This window comes from Talpa europaea, assembly GCF_964194135.1.
Source record: "Talpa europaea genome assembly, chromosome: 12".
Taxonomy (NCBI): domain Eukaryota; kingdom Metazoa; phylum Chordata; class Mammalia; order Eulipotyphla; family Talpidae; genus Talpa; species Talpa europaea.
Genome location: NC_140079.1, coordinates 85,351,577 through 85,370,224, shown reverse-complemented (window position 1 = coordinate 85,370,224; position 18,648 = coordinate 85,351,577). Strand labels below are relative to the sequence as shown.

The 18,648-nt window shown below is 52.1% G+C and overlaps 1 protein-coding gene across 1 annotated transcript in view; it reads left to right on the top strand.

Moving 5' to 3' along the window:
* Positions 1 to 387: 387 nt before the first annotated feature.
* The window catches only part of ITGAD (integrin subunit alpha D), a gene marked incomplete at both ends in the record, with an annotated part of 29,383 nt that continues 11,122 nt past the window's right edge, over positions 388 to 18,648 (top strand). The window contains 14 exons of the mRNA XM_084250185.1: positions 388 to 472; positions 6,713 to 6,757; positions 8,557 to 8,662; positions 9,617 to 9,720; positions 9,843 to 9,913; positions 10,029 to 10,143; positions 12,868 to 12,998; positions 14,249 to 14,394; positions 15,578 to 15,731; positions 15,828 to 15,978; positions 16,493 to 16,566; positions 17,882 to 18,011; positions 18,116 to 18,258; positions 18,434 to 18,574. Coding sequence (XP_084106311.1) covers positions 388 to 472; positions 6,713 to 6,757; positions 8,557 to 8,662; positions 9,617 to 9,720; positions 9,843 to 9,913; positions 10,029 to 10,143; positions 12,868 to 12,998; positions 14,249 to 14,394; positions 15,578 to 15,731; positions 15,828 to 15,978; positions 16,493 to 16,566; positions 17,882 to 18,011; positions 18,116 to 18,258; positions 18,434 to 18,574 — 1,596 coding nt within the window. The remainder of the gene's footprint in view (positions 473 to 6,712; positions 6,758 to 8,556; positions 8,663 to 9,616; positions 9,721 to 9,842; positions 9,914 to 10,028; positions 10,144 to 12,867; positions 12,999 to 14,248; positions 14,395 to 15,577; positions 15,732 to 15,827; positions 15,979 to 16,492; positions 16,567 to 17,881; positions 18,012 to 18,115; positions 18,259 to 18,433; positions 18,575 to 18,648) is intronic.

Genomic DNA, 18,648 nt, shown 5'->3' with positions numbered 1-18,648 from the left:
GAGTTGTACATTTTCCTTATTTCCTTGTCCCTTGTAAATAAACCTTTTATGAACCTTTTGTGTGTGCCTGTAGTGGAGTATTAATAAGTCCCGTGTAAGCGCGCGGGTGAGGACCCACAGCCAGGAACCCGTTCAATATCGGGGCTGCCCTATAAGAGCATGTCCACATTATGAAGCCCCCTCCTTCTCCGCTCTTCCTTAGATCCACCAGAAACCAGTCATCGGCCCGGGGGGACCCTCCTTTGGCCCCACTCCTGCTCTGTGAGCACACACTGGTGAGCCTGCCATGACTATTTCCCCACTTCAGACTCCCAGGGTTTTGGTTGCCTGCTCAGGTCTCCATCACACTAGCACCCCAGGAGGGTGTCTTGCTGCCACCCAGACACGATGGGCTGTGAAGTGAGTCCTGGGTCTGAAGAAGTGACAGGCCGCCCGCTGATCGGTGTGGCACTCCTGAGCCGGGTCTTTGATGGTGCTCTGCGCGTTTGCACTTGCCCCGGGGAAGCAGATCCAGGAAGCAGAGCCAGGCCAGCATTGGCGTCTCTTCCTGTCAGTGCCTGCTGGCCTCCCCCAGGGTCACCCGCTGTAATCAGGTTCCTCCCACTAGGGAGTCTGACACTGGCCCCCTGAGCGCCCTGTATCTCTTGTTGGCAGAACAGCTCTCAGTGCCATTTTGTGGCTGGGAGCGTGCAAGAGGACTCATCGAGATCAGCCTGCGTTGTCTGCATTGCCACAGTGCTCCCGTGCCCGCTCATTTTATGGACCCTGGTGACCAGTCGGGCTCACGGGGACACCTGCTTGTTGACTCCAGACACTTTCTGAACCTGAAAGGGGGTCTGATGGGCACCAACATGCCTCCTGTTAATGCTGTCTTCTCATTTCCATAGGGCTGTGCCCTGTGGCCATCCCTGTAATAGGCCAGGTTTCCGTCGTCCTTCTGCCTGACCGAATGGCCAGGTCACTGGCCACTGCCCTTGAGTCAGTAAAATCCCTAACACCTGGGCTTTTTCCACCTTCAATGATTTCATCACTGCTGGGAAAACAGTGCACCATTCAGCACGCCAGGCGGCTGTTTTTACCTTCTTAAATCAGAGAGGTAGCTTTCCAACGAAAATATTGTCCACATGCCTGGAACTTCGGTCCACAGACCAAACAGCTCTTGCCCAGGGCTGTTAATGGGCACTGACCCAGCGGCAGGGGACTCCAGCAGCTCCTCACACTGCTGCAGAGTCAGTCCCAGGGCAAGAGGCGCCCTGCTCTTACGTGTTTCCTCCTTGCATTCTCCCAATAACAAGAGCTGCATGCGCCATTTCCTTTTCATTTTGAAACTCTCCGGGTGCCAACAGCTGCATTACTAAAGCCTTTCAATTCCCTAGTGTTCATAGGCTTTTTTTTTTTAAAGATTTCATTTTATTTATACAAGAACTGGGGTACAGGCCAGATGTGTGGGAGGGTGAGAGGATTCACCACAGTCAGAGTGGGGAACAGAGCAGACAGACTGATAAAATACACTGCTGAGGGGATCAGCGGGCGAGACAGGAGAGGTCTGCTCGCCATGTGGGTTGCTCCGAGGCCGGTGGGAATAGAACCGGCGCTTCAGAGGCTGCGGACAGCTTCACAGTGCTGCGCTCAACTGCCTGCGCCACCAGGGAGGCCCCCGTTCATAGGCTTTTGCTGTAAGGCCCAGGCTACACCTCACGCGGCTATCACACAGAGAATTTATCCCTGTCAGCACTCCAGCCACTGTCCACACTGTGTGGGCTGGGGTGAGCTGGTTGGCTCCCATCCAGTGTGTTCAAGGAACCTTTCTTCACCGGTAGACTTACATGCCTAACACCTTTCAAGATTGTAATACCAGGTAGGGGAAATGTCCCCTAAGGAGAAGCAAAGTCCATCTCCATAAAACAATCAGGCAAAAGATGCTACTACTTCACATAAGTCAGTTCAAAATACCCATTTCAACGCCAAAAACAAACTTTCACCTCAAATCATCAGTGTCTACATTCCTTACTGCAGCATCTGTTAGGACTTAGCAGCTTTGGTTTTACAATACAGGGTAGGAGAAGTGTTCTCCAGACCAACACAATATCCATTCCCATAAAGCACTCAGGTAAAGGAGAGGCAACTTCCCGTGTGAGGATTAATATGCAGAAACTCCAATTAAGTGAGGTCGGGAGGCTACGAGGGAGCTCACACTCACGTCCTCCCTGCACGCTGCAGGCTCCCACCGAGAGTCCCAGCCTCTCCAGTGGGGAGGGTGCTGCTTTGTTGCCCCAGAGGGAGGAAGGAGGAAGCCCCTCCTTATCCAACAGCCACTTAGCCAGGGAGAGATGCCAGAATCCAACAAATGATAGGCCGCTGTTCTTTTCCAACTCCCAGTTTCCTCCAGGGTACACTTTGTTTATGACAACCCCAATGGGCCTCCCTGGTGGAGAAAGGGTTTAAGTCTCAGCACTATGAAGCTGTCCACAGCCACTGCAGCACAAGTTGGATCCCCAGCAAGAGAGCTACCCACATGGCACAGCAGACCTCTCCTGTCTCGCCCACTGCTCCCCTCAGCAGTGTATTTCAGTCACTCTCCCTATTTTGCTCCCCGCTCTGTCTCTGGTGAATCCTCTCACCACCCTCCCCCTCCTACGCACACCTCTGGCCTACACCCTAGCTCTTGTATGCATAAATAAATTTTAAAAAATGACAACCTCCAAGAAAATCTTCAAAATAACATCTCCCTTTTGCCCCAGGGAAGTGTGAGCATATCCCAAAGCACTCCTTGTTGATTCTGAATAAGCCCATTTTGCTGGTGAAATAACTGCTCATTTGTTTGAGGTCACTGACATGAAGTCTTGAAACATTCCAATGCTCGTAGTCCTAGCAGCCATTACAGCTTTTATTTTCTGTAAAGCTAATAGTAGCAGTTTCACCAATGGATGTGCACCACAGTGTGTGGGCTTCTGGGTCTAGGCCCCGCACCATTTTCCCCACTCTTAGTGTCCGTTAGATTTCTGCAGGGAGTAAGAGTTCGGAGTCTGAGAGGTGAAAATCTTGCCCTCACCTGCCACACATTCAAAAGTGCTGATCCACTCCCCAAAGTGCTCAAGACTTTGGGTCCTTGACTAAACATCCAGCCCCAAGGGACTCGGGTCCATTGTCAATATTTAACCTACCTCAACAATGTCCCAAGTGCATGCTGGTCGGTTCCCTCGTGGTAATTTCTGCTTTCTGGCATTTAACATTTCTCCAAAAACGTCTAACAATTTCCACCCCACAGGAACATGCCCCAGGACTAGCCCCTTTCTTTCTTCTCTCTGTTCTACTCCTCTCCATTTTTGCTTTATTCACATTAGTTTTGAATAACTGGCTCCACTTTGTGGGGAAGTCCCTTGATTCTCCCTATTTTCTTGCAAATTAACCTAGCAATATCTGTAAGGGGGAGCGGGGGCGTGAGACAGCAAACTTGGTAAGGCTTCTGGAACTGTTCCCTTTGCACCAATCAGATTTTATAGGGTGCCCTTGGGGAAGGGGCCCCTTTAGCCAGCATTAACCACATCTGGGTAGCTGGCATATTTATCCAGTGAATATCCCAGTTGTCATAAAGCCAGTTCGCGTGATTGCATACACAGCATATCAGCTGCTATATTTTGGGGTGTTCCACTTGGCATTCATAGGGAATGATAGACAGTCCCCCTTCCCAGGGTAATCAGAGCTCGCACTGGCTTTTATCTTGTCCATGATGTTGACTATTCCCTCAAGAACAACTTTCTGTGTGTCTGGATCAATATAGAGTCATCTGTGGTTGTTCCTTAGTGAACCGAGGGTCCTGCATCAAGCTAAACAAATTCTTCCACAATGCAGAAATTCTAATCTAAAGACACAGCCCCCAAGTTCATTACTCCCACAATCCATTTTAGTAAAGGTCTTCAGGAATCTGCTGACACTGTGCTCCTCAAAGGGTCAGATGTGTGTTTCTCAGTGTGTCCAGATTAGGTCTCTTCTCACCTGTGTGAGTACTAGAGGTCAATCCAGGGCCTCTGAGTCAGGATAGGGGGATCTATTACCATTACTTAAAGAAGGCAGATTGTTTTGGTTGAGCACTGGGGGCTCTGGAAGTTTCTAGGAGAAACTTCTGTCCTTGCCTGAGTCCTAGAGCTACCTCAGAGATGAGATACCTAGACATACCTAGAAGATACCTAGACATACATAGAGCTATCTAGAGGAGAAACTTCTGTCCCTGAGTAATTCTATCATCCCTCCATAATGATGTTACAGATGCCAAGAAGAATGTTGTAGTTTTACCAGCAAACATGTCCTTCCTATCTAAGAATCTTGTCTTTACTCTCAGAATAAGGATGAGGTAACTACCATCGCCCCTTGTATGTCATATGAAGCCAAGGGGTGCCCAGAGACCCCAAACTGCTAAGAGGAAAGTTTCCCATTCTAAGGGTTAATGCCCACCCATGCAGATAAAAGCAGGGTAATCAAACTCTTGTGTGCTCAAAGATTTTTAATCAGTAAGGGGTACAAAAGGAAGAGAGGGTGAAGAGGAGTAGGGGAGAGAAGGACCTCAAAATCAACACATGGACTCCCCCTCTGAAATCCACCATCCCCTCATGGGCAAGTGCTTAGCCAAACAGGCAGGATCCAAAGCAGAGCAGACAGAGCCCAAAAGTGAAGCTGCCAGGAGAATGAATCCAAGGGGACCCCCCAGCAGAAAGCACAAGCAAGAGGGTTTGCAAGGTCCAAAGGGTTGGGAGAAGAGGAGAGATTCAGAATTCAAAATGTACTGCCTGAGCTGAACCACCATGAGACCAGGATGGCGACCGTTGTTTCCAAAGGATCACACCACCTGCCCAAGCTCTAAGCCATAAAAGAGAGCCGCATGCCCGGCTTGGTGTTTGAGGTCCAAGTCTCTGTTGTGCGGTTGACTCTGTTGGAGACCAGCCTCCATACTCAGGTGCACTTCAAAAGTCATCTCAGTCAAGTTACAAAAGACACCTTCACTGCCCTTCTCATTTAGGAAATCCTAAGAGTTTTAGGAACTCTGTGCCAGAAATGGGGACAAAGACGAAATACCTATTTCTTATAAATCACAATATCACAAGCTTAAAAAATGTCCTTCATTGCATTGGTCCTCAAAACATGGCTCCCCAAGAGTGCCCTGCGGATGCCCAGAGTCAAGGAACAAGCGACACTATTGGGGCTGCTAGAGGATTCCCAGCCTTGATTCTTCAACAAGAAAGAAGCTTCTATGGCAGTGCGTGGTTTTTGCAACTATTTGACTATCTGCCTGCAATTTGCCTTGATTGTTCTTTGAAAATGAATGGGGAGGGCCTCCTTGGTGGTGCAGGGGTTAAAGACAGTGCTGTGAAGCTCTCACCAGCCACTGCAGCACGGGTTCGATCCCCCACCAGCCAGAGAGCAACCCACATGGCTTAGCAGACCTCTCCTGTCTCCCCACTGTTCCCCTCAGCAGAGTATTTCAGTAGATCTGCCTGTTCTGCTCCCCACTCTTTCTGATGAATCCTTTCACCACACCCCGCACCCTGTCCTCACCTCTGGCCTACACCCCAGTTCTTGTATGCATAAATAAATAAATAAATAAATAAATAAATAAATATTTTTTTAAAAAGAAAGAAAAGAAAATGAATGGGGGAAAAAAACTTGTTGAGGCAAATGATAAGACAATTGAAGTCTTTACAGTCGCTGAGGTCAGCGAAGGTCAACCTCAAGCCTTGCGTGTGAAGAGAAAGCCAAAATTCAAGGTTATACATGAAATGTGACCTCATTCTTATGTGAGAAAGCTGAGTTAGATGTAGGAAAAGTTAGATGTAGCTGGTAAAGATGTAGGAAATTAAGAGATCCTTAAATTTGGAGGCTAATTTTTTATGTTTTTGAGAAACGTTTGTATACACTTAATTGTGGGATATATAAAACACAGGAGAAATTACAAAGAATAAATAACCACCATGCTTTATCTATCCCTCCCTAATTTAACAAATGTTAAAATATTAAGTATCAAATGTTAAATACAGCAAATGTTCAAAGTTCCTCTACCCATCAAAGGCAATCACACTTTTGATTTCTAGCTTCAGAGATTAGCGCATATGAGAGGAAGCATGTATTCTGCGTTCTGGGGTCTGGCTTCTTCCACTTACGCACAAGTGGGCGTTCATCCACGTTGTTACCTCCATCTGTAGTCTATTTTATTGCTGACTAGCTAGTCCATGGTATGAATTTACCAGTTTAGTTACCCTACATGGAGTCTGCTTTTTGAAACAACACCCGCCCCTGACACCTCTAGCCCGGCCCCCAGGGTCTGAGGTGGTGGTCAGGTGTCCAGGTTCACGCCTGCAGTGGGGTCTACAGCTAGCTCTCAGACCGCTTCCTCTCAGATGTCGTGTGCTTGCTGAGGCCCCTGGGAGATGCCAGGGGCATCCATATCCATATGCCAACCATATCTCAAGGACTGGGAAAGGGTGGTCTTCTGGGACAGCAGATCCTGGAGAAAAAGCCAGACTTCTGGAGGTAGGGGGATGGGGGAGAACGGGAGGGATTTTCTCCCAAGACGTCTTTGGCCTCTTTAGCCTGTTCTGTGTTTAACGAAGAACGCCTTCCCCTTTTTCTTGCACATCTAGGCTTTGAGTCACTATTTCTACTTTCGCCCAGTGCAAGCACCCTTCAGTGCTCTGCTGTCCAGCCTCCGCTTCACCTTCAGTGCACTGCTCAGAGATGGCCTTTGGGGTTGTGATCCTCCTGGGTGGTGAGTGGGGACCTCAGGGCTGGGAGAGCTTTGGGGAGTAGGCCTGGGCAGGCTGGGGTAGTGACGAACTCTTAAGGCAGTGGAGGGACCTGATATCCAGGGCCTGGTCTGGAAGAAGGAGCCTGGGACCATGACCTGAGCAAAGTGAAGGGAGACAGCTTGTGGGTCTTCATTTCCGGTAGGCGGCCTACTGCTTCCAAGAGAATAGTCTAGAAGCTGAAAAATTGTGTTAGGACCACATCAGTGTGTCATTTAAAAATCTATTGGGGAGCAGTAAAAAATAAGCTTTCACATGAAAATCTAGATTGCCATCTTCTCTTGCAAAAAAAGGAAGGTCCAGCAGCTCCGGGAAGGAGGAATGGCTGCCTCCTTAGAAGGGCCACAGGCTTGCACCATTCACCTCACTCACAGAGCCTGCCTACCTGGCCCCTAAGGCACGCAAGTCTCCAATCCTGGGAATCTGCTACCTGTCGGATCTCAGGAGCTGCTTTCAGGCCCAGCAGGGAGTCACTCTCCCAGGGGAGCTGTGGGGCAGGAGGCTTCCTTGCATGTGGCCACAGATAGGGGCCCAGCACCATAAACATCTGCTTCTTCCCAGAACCCTGGACATCAGGTTTCTGGACCCCCACCCATTTGTCATGGCCTGGCTTGACGCTTGACCTTCTTAGAACTTCCCTACTCTTGGGTTCAGTTATTTCCTCGGTTTAGAGATAACTGGGGATTCTAGGCCGAATGGGGAGAAAGGTGGCTGCTTGGAGTGGGGGAGGAGGAAAAGGCGCTGGAAATGCAGGTGGCTTCTGAGTTTAGTCACTGGAGAGAGGAATATGATGGGTCGGGATGGGGAGGGTGGGTCAGGACCCTGGCTGAGCCGGGGTCTTGCCATTCTAGGTCAGTGGACATAGGGTGGGGTCCTGCTAAGGGCTAAGCAGGCATCAGCACCGGCAGAGGGACCGGAGCCTGCCTGCTCGGAGCCAGGCGCTGGGGAGGGGACACGGGAAGCTCATCACTATAAATAATGACTTGCAGGACTCTGCATCTGCTCCCCGATCTGGACCTTCAGTCCTCTCTATAACGGGAAGATGGCACAGGGCAGTCTTTAGGTGGGCAACCTGGGCACACATAATGCCCGGTGTAACTGTGGATGGGAAACTTTCATAGTCCGAGGTCACAGTGGAGACAGTAAATTGCATGGTCGCTGCATCTTTAAGGGCCATTCCTGACCTAACATGCAAGCTGGGGACCTGTCTCATTTCAGACTGTGGCTGTCCTCGAGGGGCCCTGTCTCTAGGCAATTGCTCTTTACAACTTTGTGGTTTAAGTATTATTTTTTTTAAGATTTATTTATTTATGCATACAAGAGCTGAGGTGTAGACCAGAGGTACAGGGAGGTGAGAAGATTTACCAGAGACAAATTGGGAGGTAAAACAGGCAGACTGACTGAAATACACTACTGAGGGGAGCAGCAGGCGAGTCAGGAGAGGTCTGCTGTGCCGTGTGGGTCAACTCTCTGGCCATGGATTGAACTTGTGCTGCAGTGGCTATGGACAGCTTCATAGTGCTGAGACTTAACCCCTTGCACCACAAGGGAGGTCCAGGTTTGATTATTTTTGAGAGAGTCAGAGAGAAGGGAGCCACAAAAATGGTAAATTAAGAAATGAGACGAGAATATCCTTGTCCCAGGCGGACGCGGAACCAAGGCAGGAGGGAAGTGGGCATCAAGACCCCAAGAAGTCAGGAGTCCCCCAGGAGAAGGGACTTCTCTCATCATTCCACTCACCCCATCTTGCTGTATTCCTCAGTCCTGACTTCTTGTCATGGATTCAACTTGGATGTGGAGAATCCTGTGGTCTTTCAGAAGGACGGAGCTGGCTTTGGGCAGAGCGTGGTCCAGTTTGACAGCTCAAGGTAGGACCCATCCTTCCCCTTCCCCTTGGCCTGCGGACAGGTGGCTGCACGGGGCACACGAGGGAGGTCCCCTGAGGAAGGGCAGCACGGGTGAGAAGCTATACAGGACTCCTCCAAGACCCTGGCCCCATTACTAACTATTCACCATCCCCGAAAGGGCCACAACCTTGGAGGGAAGCTCGAACCTGAAACTTTGCTCACTGGCTTATGCCAGCAGGTCCCTAACCCTCCGGCTCCAGCCATCTGCTTAAGTTTTCTTTAGCGAGTCAGACACACAGAGGTTTCAGCTTCCCAAAAAGGAATGACTCTCTAGAAGAAACTTTTAGGAGCCCTCTAACTGAGTCTACTTGGCTAATTAATTAGTATTTGTCCCATTTTCTCATCTGAGTGGAGGTTGTTGGTAGCTGTTTTCCAAAATTAAAAGTCTCTCTTCTCAAGGAGTTTGACAAATAAACTGCACTTACATGCCTGTAGAATACATGTGGGTTCTGATAAAGTGGCTTTAATGGTGCAATTTAGGTAGTTTCTATTATATTTACATCCTCCAATTAATTATAGAATCATCTATTTGTTTTGGAAGCTGTGGTTTCAGGGAATTTTTCCTTTTAACTTGAACCATTTCTTGGGCAGTTCAGACAATGACACCCCAGAAATAAAATGCACTTACCCATGGCTGGGCAATGCTGGTTTTTTTTAATAGTTTAATGTTTTTAGTGAATGCTTTTAAAGAGTCCAAATCATTTGGATATGTAAATACACGTCTATTTAAGTATATACACACACATACACACACACACACACACAGCCCACATGGTCCCTCACTGAGTTTTGAATAGCCTCCAATGGCAGCTGCTGAGAGCTTCCCTCTCAGTGTCAGGCACGGCCGTGCTTCCTCACCCATAGCACCCTCTGCCCCTCACCCCGCGTGACTGTATGCCATGGCTGTGCCTCCAGGCTCGTCGTGGGAGCCCCCCTGGAGGTGGTGACAGTCAACCAAACAGGACGCCTGTATGACTGTGAGGTGGCCATGGGCCATTGTCAGCCCATCTTGCTCCACTGTGAGTGACGAGACCCAGCTCCTAGGGCCCTCAACCCCCCCACACCCGAGCATCCACTCCTCACCCTCCAGCCCAGATGCACCCCCTAAATGAGAGTGTGACCATGTGTGCTGTCCCCTCAGCACCCCCAGAGGCCGTGAACATGTCCCTAGGCCTGTCCCTGGCGGCCTCTACCGAGGATTCCCTGCTGCTGGTGAGTTTCCCTGGGCCTCAGGAAGGGGAGGGGGCCAGAGCGGGAAGCGAGGGTTGAGGGGGCAACGGGGGGGGTGTTCTGGGGGCCCCTTGCCCACGCAGGCCTCTGCTGCCAGGCCTGCGGCCCCACCCTGCATCGATCCTGTGGGAAGAACATGCACGCGGAAGGCTTGTGCCTGCTGTTGGACTCCCGCCTGCAAATGGTCCAGAGAGTCCCCGCTGCCCTGCCCGGTAGGTCCCTGGAGACAGTAGTTCTGGGCGAGGCACCGAGGAGGAGGCTGGGTTTCAGCCTCCTGGGCCCACTGCCCCTTCCTGGAGCCTCAGCAAGCTCTAGAGGGATTGGGGTATGCTTGGCCCAGCAGGCAGGGCAGCTCAGTGTGGAGCCGAAGTTGATCCAAGGGTGAAGGTTCTGAGGGGGCAGACAGGAGCCCCAGTGTGCTGACTGTTGGGGGCCTGAGGGTCTTAGCGTTGCCCTCAGGTGCAGGGACACTTTTGGCTTTTAGAGGAAGGGCTTTGGATGCTGAAATCATGTGGTGCGGTGAGAGCGCCAGGAGCCACAAGGGAGAAGCTCTGGAGGGCTCCCTCGCCTGCACTGGAGCTGGGGCTGCATCCTGGGTCCCCCTCGGGCCTCAGCATCTTTCTGAGAGTCAGGCTGAAAATGGGGTCCAGGTTCATCTTCTGTGTCCTTGGCCAGTGATGTCATTCCTTGGGCCTAAGTTTCCTCACTGGTAAAATGGGGCTTAACCGTTGGGATGATTCCGAGGGTTAAAGGTTTAATCTACAAAATGCTTCGACCCCCACTGGCACATAAGTGAGGGCTGTCAGGACGGACTTGCCAGCTGAGACGTGTGTGGGGACCAGGAGGAGGGGAGAGGCACTCCCTCACCCGCGGGGTCAGAGAGGGTGATAGGCCCCAAGTAAGGTGGGGCCAGGCAAGGAGCTGACTGAGAACAGCGCTTTGGGGCAGGGAGCCAGGGCCACAGGCGAGGTGGGCTTGTAGCCAAAGGTGAGGCAGTAGCAGAAGCCTCCCCACCCCATATGAAACCTCCAGAGCAGAGTCTAGAGAGGAGACAGAGAGAACAGAGGAGAGATGTCAGGGCTCGTGGGGGTACTGCCCTGCTGGATGCCTGTGCAGCCACGTGGGGTGGGGGGTAGCATTTAAACACCCGGAGGTACATGTCTTCTAGATGCCTCTGGGCTCACGAGGTGGGTGCCTGAGGAGCACGGGACGCAGGCGTGTCAGCTGATGCAGGCGAGGCAGGTCTGGGCAGCAGTGCAAGGACCATGTGGGGCAGGGCCAGGGGACCGCTGTGCTCCACCTACTGCCTCTTCACAAGGTCCTGGACGGTATGCAGGATGCTCCCCATTTTACAGACAAGAAAACTGAGGCTCAGAGCAGGGTGTTCCCATTGCCAAGAAGTGGCAGAGCCCCGAGCTTGGGCCAGGCTCTCCTCACTCGCTTGGTCCTTGCTCAGGAGCTTTCAGCTGCAGCAAGTGTTGCTGTTGGGAGTCCAGGGGATAGAACGGAAGGAGAAAAAACAGAAGTGACATTATACAGAGCTGGCCACAGCCTGCCTGAAAGGGGATGTGAGGGGTGATTTCGTGGTGCAGTTGAAAAACCGGACACAAATGCAGCTGCAGGAGACGGCGGGGGTGGGGGGGGCGGGGTGAGGGGACCTGGGGACAGGTAGTGGCTCCTCGATCAGCCTGTGATGGCCGGATTTCCTGGCGGAAACAGGAAAGAAAGTGGTCTCCCGCTCTTCTCAGCTCTGGTGAAGCACCAGCCGGTTGAATAGATGGGATGGGGGAGGAGCGAGTGCGGGAAGAGGTCATTCTGCTCAGTGGCCCAGGCAGGCTGTGGCTGCTGAACCTCACACCTCAGCACTGTGCTGACCTCATCTCCCACCACCCAGAAAGCAGCACAGGATGTGGGTGCTGGCGGCAGCCCTGACAGAGTGCAGTACACAGGCCACAGCCCCCTCCCCCTGAGTCTGGGATCAACCTGAAGCAGCTAGTGTTAATGGGTACATGGTGTCTTTCCATTGTGGTGTGGACAACAGACCAGGGATAGCATTTCTCTTTTAAAAACTGTGGTCTTAGATCAGATTTCCCCAGAAACAGACCCTGAGGCTTGTCAGGGAATGTTCTGGGGACAAGTACCCTGAAAGCGTGAAGAAGGCAAGCCTGGGCTGAAGGAGGTGAACTGTGATGTGATCTCTACAGAAACCTCAGCAGGCCCATGCGGAGTGTGGCTAGATTCAGGTCGCTCCCAGGAGTGGATGGTGGGACAGCTCCCCTTTGGGGTGACTCCTGGGCAGGAACATAGCTGAGAGCCAGTGACAACCAACGACCTGCAGCTGGGAATGGGCACCTCCATCCTGACGGGTGCACGCCCCAGCATCCACTGCAGCGTGTCCTTGGGCCCAGAACAGAGCCTCGCCCATGGCGATGGCAGTTCTAATAACCGATTGTCGTGAGACCCAGGCCCTGGTGAAGCACTTCACACGTGTACTCCCTCACCCTTGCGATCACCCGCTGAGGCTGGTGCTCTTATTTCCTATTTTATGGAATCGGGAAACTGAAGCCCAGGGAAGCTGGAGTTGAGCTCAGCGCACAGGCTCCAGGGTGAACGCTCTGACCCACTGGTGGCATTCCCGAGCTCTATGGCGGGGTGTGTGTTCAATTAAGAATATATTTGTTGAGTACACGAATGAGGAGTCCATCCCGGCTCTGTATTCTGCTTCCTTCTCCCCTTTTCCAGGCTTTGTGAGGAGAGGGGATCCTTAAGGGCCCTGCTGAGGGAAGAAGGGGATGGGGCAATAGGTTGGGGCCTCCTGTGGAGCAGTCAGAGGCCTGGTAGGACTGACCCCATGCAAGAATGGTGTGGGGCGGGTCCTGGGCCTGAGGAGATGGCTGGGCCTCACACGCACATCTCTGATTCCTCCCGCTCTGCAGAGTGTACAAGCTCAGAGATGGACATTGTCTTCCTGATCGATGGTTCTGGCAGCATCAGCCATCGTGACTTTGAGGAGATGAAGGACTTTGTCAAAGCTGTGATGGTCCAGTTCAAGGGCACCAACACCCTGGTGATGATGGGGCTCCTGGGGAGAGGGGGAAAGGGAGAGTCTGCCTTCGGGGAACACCAACCTGGCAGGGGAGTCCTGGCATCTCAGGGGTGGCTCAGTGGACCCGGGGTCCCAGTGCAGGCCTGATGCCATCCCTGACCTGGAGTTTAATATGTCCTCCCAAGCCAAAGGAAATGCAATGTTTCTGCTGTTTAAAAACACCAAAAGAATTGTAAAATAATCCTGCTGGGAAATTTAACTAAAGGTAACTCAACCCAATAATTGGTGATTTATTATGTTTTCCATGTACCTCATGATGTAGTTTATTATTTTATTTCCTAGTAATTAGATATATGTATATACAAATTCTTGTGGCATGAGGAAATATGGCCTATGAATTAATTTCATGTGGTATAGATTTTTGTTATTTTACATTTAACAATACTATAGTTAGCCACAGCTGTCTTTGGAGACTATGAAAGCAGCATTATTTGGCTTTTTCAGCTTTCTCTTTCAATTTTTTCCTCTGGTTTTCAGTTGGACCTCAAAAACACATTAAAAAATGTTTTGTAGGGCCTCCCCGGTGGCGCAGCGGTTGAGCGCTGGGTTGCGAAGTTGCCCGCGGCCTCTGCAGCGCCGGTTTGATCCCCGGCTGCTCCCCGGCCACCGGAGGAGGGTCCCACATGGCGCGCAGACCTCTCCTGCCGCCCGCTGCTCCCCTCAGCAGTGTGCTTCGGTCCTTCTGCCTGCTCTGCTCCCCGCTCTGGCTCTGGTGAATTCTCTCACCCTCCCGTGCTTCTGACTGTACCCAGTGCATGTATAAACAAAAAACAAACAAACAAAACAAATAAATAAAACATGCCTCTAGGGAAAAAAAAATAAAAAATAAAATAAAAAAAAATAAAAAATGTTTTGTAAATGCCAAATTAGTACAAAATGAAACATTTATTTAAAAAAACGTCTGGGCCTCCCTGATGGTGCAAGGGGTTAAGATGCAATCTATGAAGCTGTCCGCAGCCACTGCAGCACGAGTTCAATCCCCGGCCAGGGAGCAACCCACATGGCACAGCAGAGCTCTCCTGACTCGCCCGCTGCTCCCCTCAGCAGTTTGTTTCAGTCAGTCTGCCTGTTCTGTTTCCCACTCTGTCACTGGTGAATCCTCTCACCACCTGCACCTCTGGCCTGTACCCCAGTTCTTGTATGCATAAATAAATAAATCTTTAAAAAAAAATCAACTTCTGAGCCCCAGGGCCCTTCTCTCGCCCTTGCAGTTCTCACTGATGCAGTACTCAAACATCATGGAGACTCACTTCTCCTTCACCAAGTTCCAGAGGAGCCCAAACCCGCTGACACTGGTGGATCTTATCAATCAGCATCGAGGCCTCACGTACACAGCCACGGGCATCCAGACAGTGGTGTAAGGTCTCCTCCTGCCGGGTACACTGCCATGCCGCACCCCCCCACCCCCATTCTCATGCCCATCTCCTGGGCTGCAGGGGCTCTGCAGGGAGGGCCTCAAATGGGAGGCTTGGGGACTGCAGGCAGAGTCCTCCCTGGAGGACTCGGGCCCCTCACTAACTGTGTCCTTCCTGACATAGGAAGACTCCTCCAGACCAGGGGTCCCCTTTGCCTGGCCTCTGATAGGCTGGGCCCTGTGTGTTCTGAGTTTGTAGAGCTACATAAGAATATACTGATGTTTTCAACTGTTTGTAACAGCTATGAAAGCTTGCTTACCTGTTGTCACTACTGGTGTGAGAGCCTTGCCTCATTTAATCCTCAGGATAACCTGATACTGTCTCCGTTACCTATTCTCACCTAACAGACCACTCCCAAGTTCAGTGGCTTATACAAACTCTCCCATTCTTTTTCACTCTCCCGGGGCGCAGCAGGATGGCTCTTGTGCTGTTCTTGTGTGGGACTCCCATGTGGCTGTGGTCTGGGGGAGTATGAGATTGGAGCGTGCGTGCTTATTCCCTGGGTGGGCCTGGCAGGCATGGCTTGAAGGCTGGGCTCACCCAGGACGCCTGAGCCTCTCTCAGCCGTCGTGGGGTTCCTCCGACAGGGGAGCTGGACTTCTTTCATGGTGGCTCAGGACTCCCCAAATGCAAAAGTTACCAAGACCTCCTTAGGTCTTGGTGTAACCAGCATGGGGTCACTTCTGTTGCACGTTTCTGATTCAAGTGAGTGGCAGGCCAGGAAGGGGAGTCAGGTATGGCTCATTGGGCGCCATCTTTAGAGACCAGCTTATTCTTCTCATCTTGCATGGAGAGAAGCAGAGATTCAGAGAGGTGGAGTAACCTGCCCAATGTGCGTCTGATGCCACAGCTCCTACTCTGAACCATACTGTCTCCTGGGAATAAAGTCCCACAGCGAATGAAATTTTAGGAGCAAACAATATGAGAATCTTTAACATTGCATCTTACTGATGACTGTCAGTATGACTTTCAAAAGGGACTGAATTGGCTCTTTAACATACCTGACAGAATTTGAGGGTACCAAGACTCCCCAGTATCTCCAGGATGAGCTTCCAGCGCTGCAAATGATTTCCTTCCAGAACTAATCACATCTCAGTAAAGTCATCCTCCATTCTTCCCTGACAGGCGAGAACTATTTCACAGAAAAAATGGAGCCCGCAAAAGGGCCAAGAAGATCCTCCTTGTCATCACAGATGGGCAAAAATACAAAGACCCCCTGGAATACAGCAAAGTCATCCCCGAGGCGGAGAAGGCTGGCATCATCCGTTATGCCATTGGGGTGCGTCCTCTTCCTCTCGGCTCCCCCAGACTCAGCCTGGCCTCACCCAGCAGAAAGACTGGCAAGTGCTCCTCCTCAGCTGCCTCTCTGCCACAGGTGGGAGATGCTTTCCACGATCACAGTGCCAGGCAGGAGCTGAATGACATTGGCTCAGCGCCCTCACAGGACCACGTGTTCAAGGTGGACAACTTTGCAGCCCTCAGCAGCATCCAGAAGCAGCTGCAGGAGAAGATCTTTGCAGTTGAGGGTGAATAGGGGGTAACCTTGGGTCTTTTTTTTTTTTTTTAATTCTTCAGGAAGCTGTGGAAGCATTTTTTTTTTAAGATTTATTTTTATTTATTTATACAAGCACTGGGCACAGTCAGAAGCGTGGGAGGGTGAGAGAATTCACCAGAGCCAGAGCAGGGAGCAGAGCAGGCAGAAGGACCGAAGTACACTGCTGAGGGGAGCAGCGGGCGGCAGGAGAGGTCTGCACACCATGCGGGACCCTCCTCTGGTGGCCGGGGAGCAGCCAGGGATCGAACCGGCGCTGCAGAGGCTGCGAGCAGCTTCGCAACCCAGCGCTCAACTGCTGCGCCACCGGGGAGGCCCTAACCTGGGGTCTTGAAGTTGCCGTGTTCCCCACAGTCCTGAGCATCCTACTCACAGCTCGCCCAAGCTGCTCCCCAGAAACCAAGCCCCAGAGCATACTAACCTCCCTCTATTCCAAGTCCTCATGATCTCACAGCCTCCAGGAGCCTCAGTGATTTGTGTCCTCACAGGAACCCAGTCAAGAACAAGCAGCTCCTTCTGGCATGAGATGTCACAAGCCGGCTTCAGCTCAGTACTCACAAAGGTGGGTGAGGCATGGTGCTTGATTAACAGGTCTCAGCCACTGACCTGGGACCAGCCCTGGGTTGGGAGCCAAAAATAAAGAAGATGGCAGACCTTGTCCTTAAGCTCACCATCTAGCAGGGGGGGGGGGGAAAGACTATCTGGCAGTGTTTGTAGGTGCTGGGAAAAACAAATGAGAACAGGAGAGTCAAGGTTCTTGCTCCCATGGAACACACATTTACTGAGAGGAGATGACAACAAAAGACCTTAGATAGTGCTGGATTCTTGGGCTAGAGAAAGAAGGGTCATCAGATGAGGCCTGAGGAGCAACAACTGAGGCTTAATGATGAAAAAGGACCAGGCCTGGAAAAATCTGGGGCGAGATTGCTCCAGGTAGAGGGAAAAGCATATGCAAAGGTCCTGAGGGAGGAACAAAGTGACTGCATTAGAGAGACAGCAAGGCCAGGACAGCTGGAGCAGTGAACTAGGACCAGCAAGGAAGGAACAGGCAGCAGAGGTGAGAGGGCCGGACCATGTAGGCCAAAGAAGTGACAATACAGCACCACTTGTCTAAAAGCCAGTGTGTTCAAAATACTCATAGGGATTTGTTTCAAAATAATATGGGGGCTTTTTGGGGGGATGGAAGAAGTGAAACAAGATTGTTCATAAATTGATCAGTCACGCTAGATGTATTTTAGAAAAAGCGTAACTTGACAGCTCTGGTGGCAAAGGAACCTGGATGCACCCTGTGGGGCAGGGTGACAGGGACCCATCTCCCTTTGCACATGGGTTTGAGGAAACCTAGCTCTGGGCGTGGAAGACAGAGCAGAGGGGAGCAAGCTAGGAGGCAGAAAGGGCAGAGGGTGAGGGCCTCCCTAGTGGCGCAGGCCATTGAGCGGAGTGCTGTGAAGCTATCTGCAGCCTCTGCAGTGCTGGTTCAATCCCCGCCGGCCTCGGAGCAACCCTCATGGCAAGCAGACCTCCCCTGTCTTGCCCACTGCTCCCCTCAAAAGTGTGTTTCAGTCAGTCTGCCTGTTCTGCTCCCCATTCTGTCACTGGTAAATCCCCTCACCTCCCATGAACCTGGCCTGTACCCTGGTTCTTGTATAAATAAAATAAATCTTTTTAAAAAAAAGAAAAGAAAAGAAAGGGCAGAGGGTGAGAGGCAGGTGGGGATGGACAGAGAGACACTGGGTGTTAGGAACACAAGCTGCTCGTGAGCTGGAGAAGGGGAAGGAGCATCCCAAAGAATGGGTGGAGGCGCCGCCGGCATCTCTTTGGCACTGGCTTCTGCTTCTCCCTCCCACCCGCTCAGCCCTGGCATCCTTCCCTCCCAGGATGGACCCGTTCTGGGGGCCGTGGGGAGCTTCAGCTGGTCTGGAGGTGCCTTCCTGTACTCCAAGGGCATGAGTCCCACCTTCATCAACATGTCTCAGGAGAACGTGGACATGAGGGACTCTTACCTGGGTGAGGAAAGGCCGGGCCGGGGCCCAGGTGGGAGCCGAGCTGCCTGGCACGAAGCCCAGGGGTGGGCGGGGGGAGCCTTTGTGATGAGGCCCGGCCCCCCTCAGGTTACTCCACTGAGCTGGTCCTTTGGAAGGGGGTACAGAGCCTGCTCCTGGGGGCCCCCCGCCATCAGCACATCGGGAAGGTCGTCCTCTTCACCCAAGCGTCAGGGCGATGGAGGCCAGAGGCCAACGTCACAGGGACACAGGTTGGGCGTGGAGGGAGCCTGAGGGTGGGCAGCGTCTCCAAGGGCAGAGAGGGAGGAGATAAAGGGGTCCTGGGGTCTGGGTGGGGTGCAGGGGGCAGGGGAGAGGTGGGGCCTGTCCCAGAGGGGTGGCTCTGGCAGGGACAGGCAGGACGACTTCAGGCTCCTCCCCCACCAGATCGGCTCCTACTTCGGGGCCTCCCTGTGCTCTGTGGACGTGGATGCAGACGGAAGCACAGACCTGGTCCTCGTCGGGGCCCCCCATTACTATGAGCAGACGCGGGGAGGCCAGGTGTCCGTGTGCCCCATACCCCCGGGGGTGAGTGGCTGATGGGGCCTGGGCGGGTGGGGTCTGGTGGGGTGAGGGGTCGTCCAGGTTGGGCCTGGCACTGG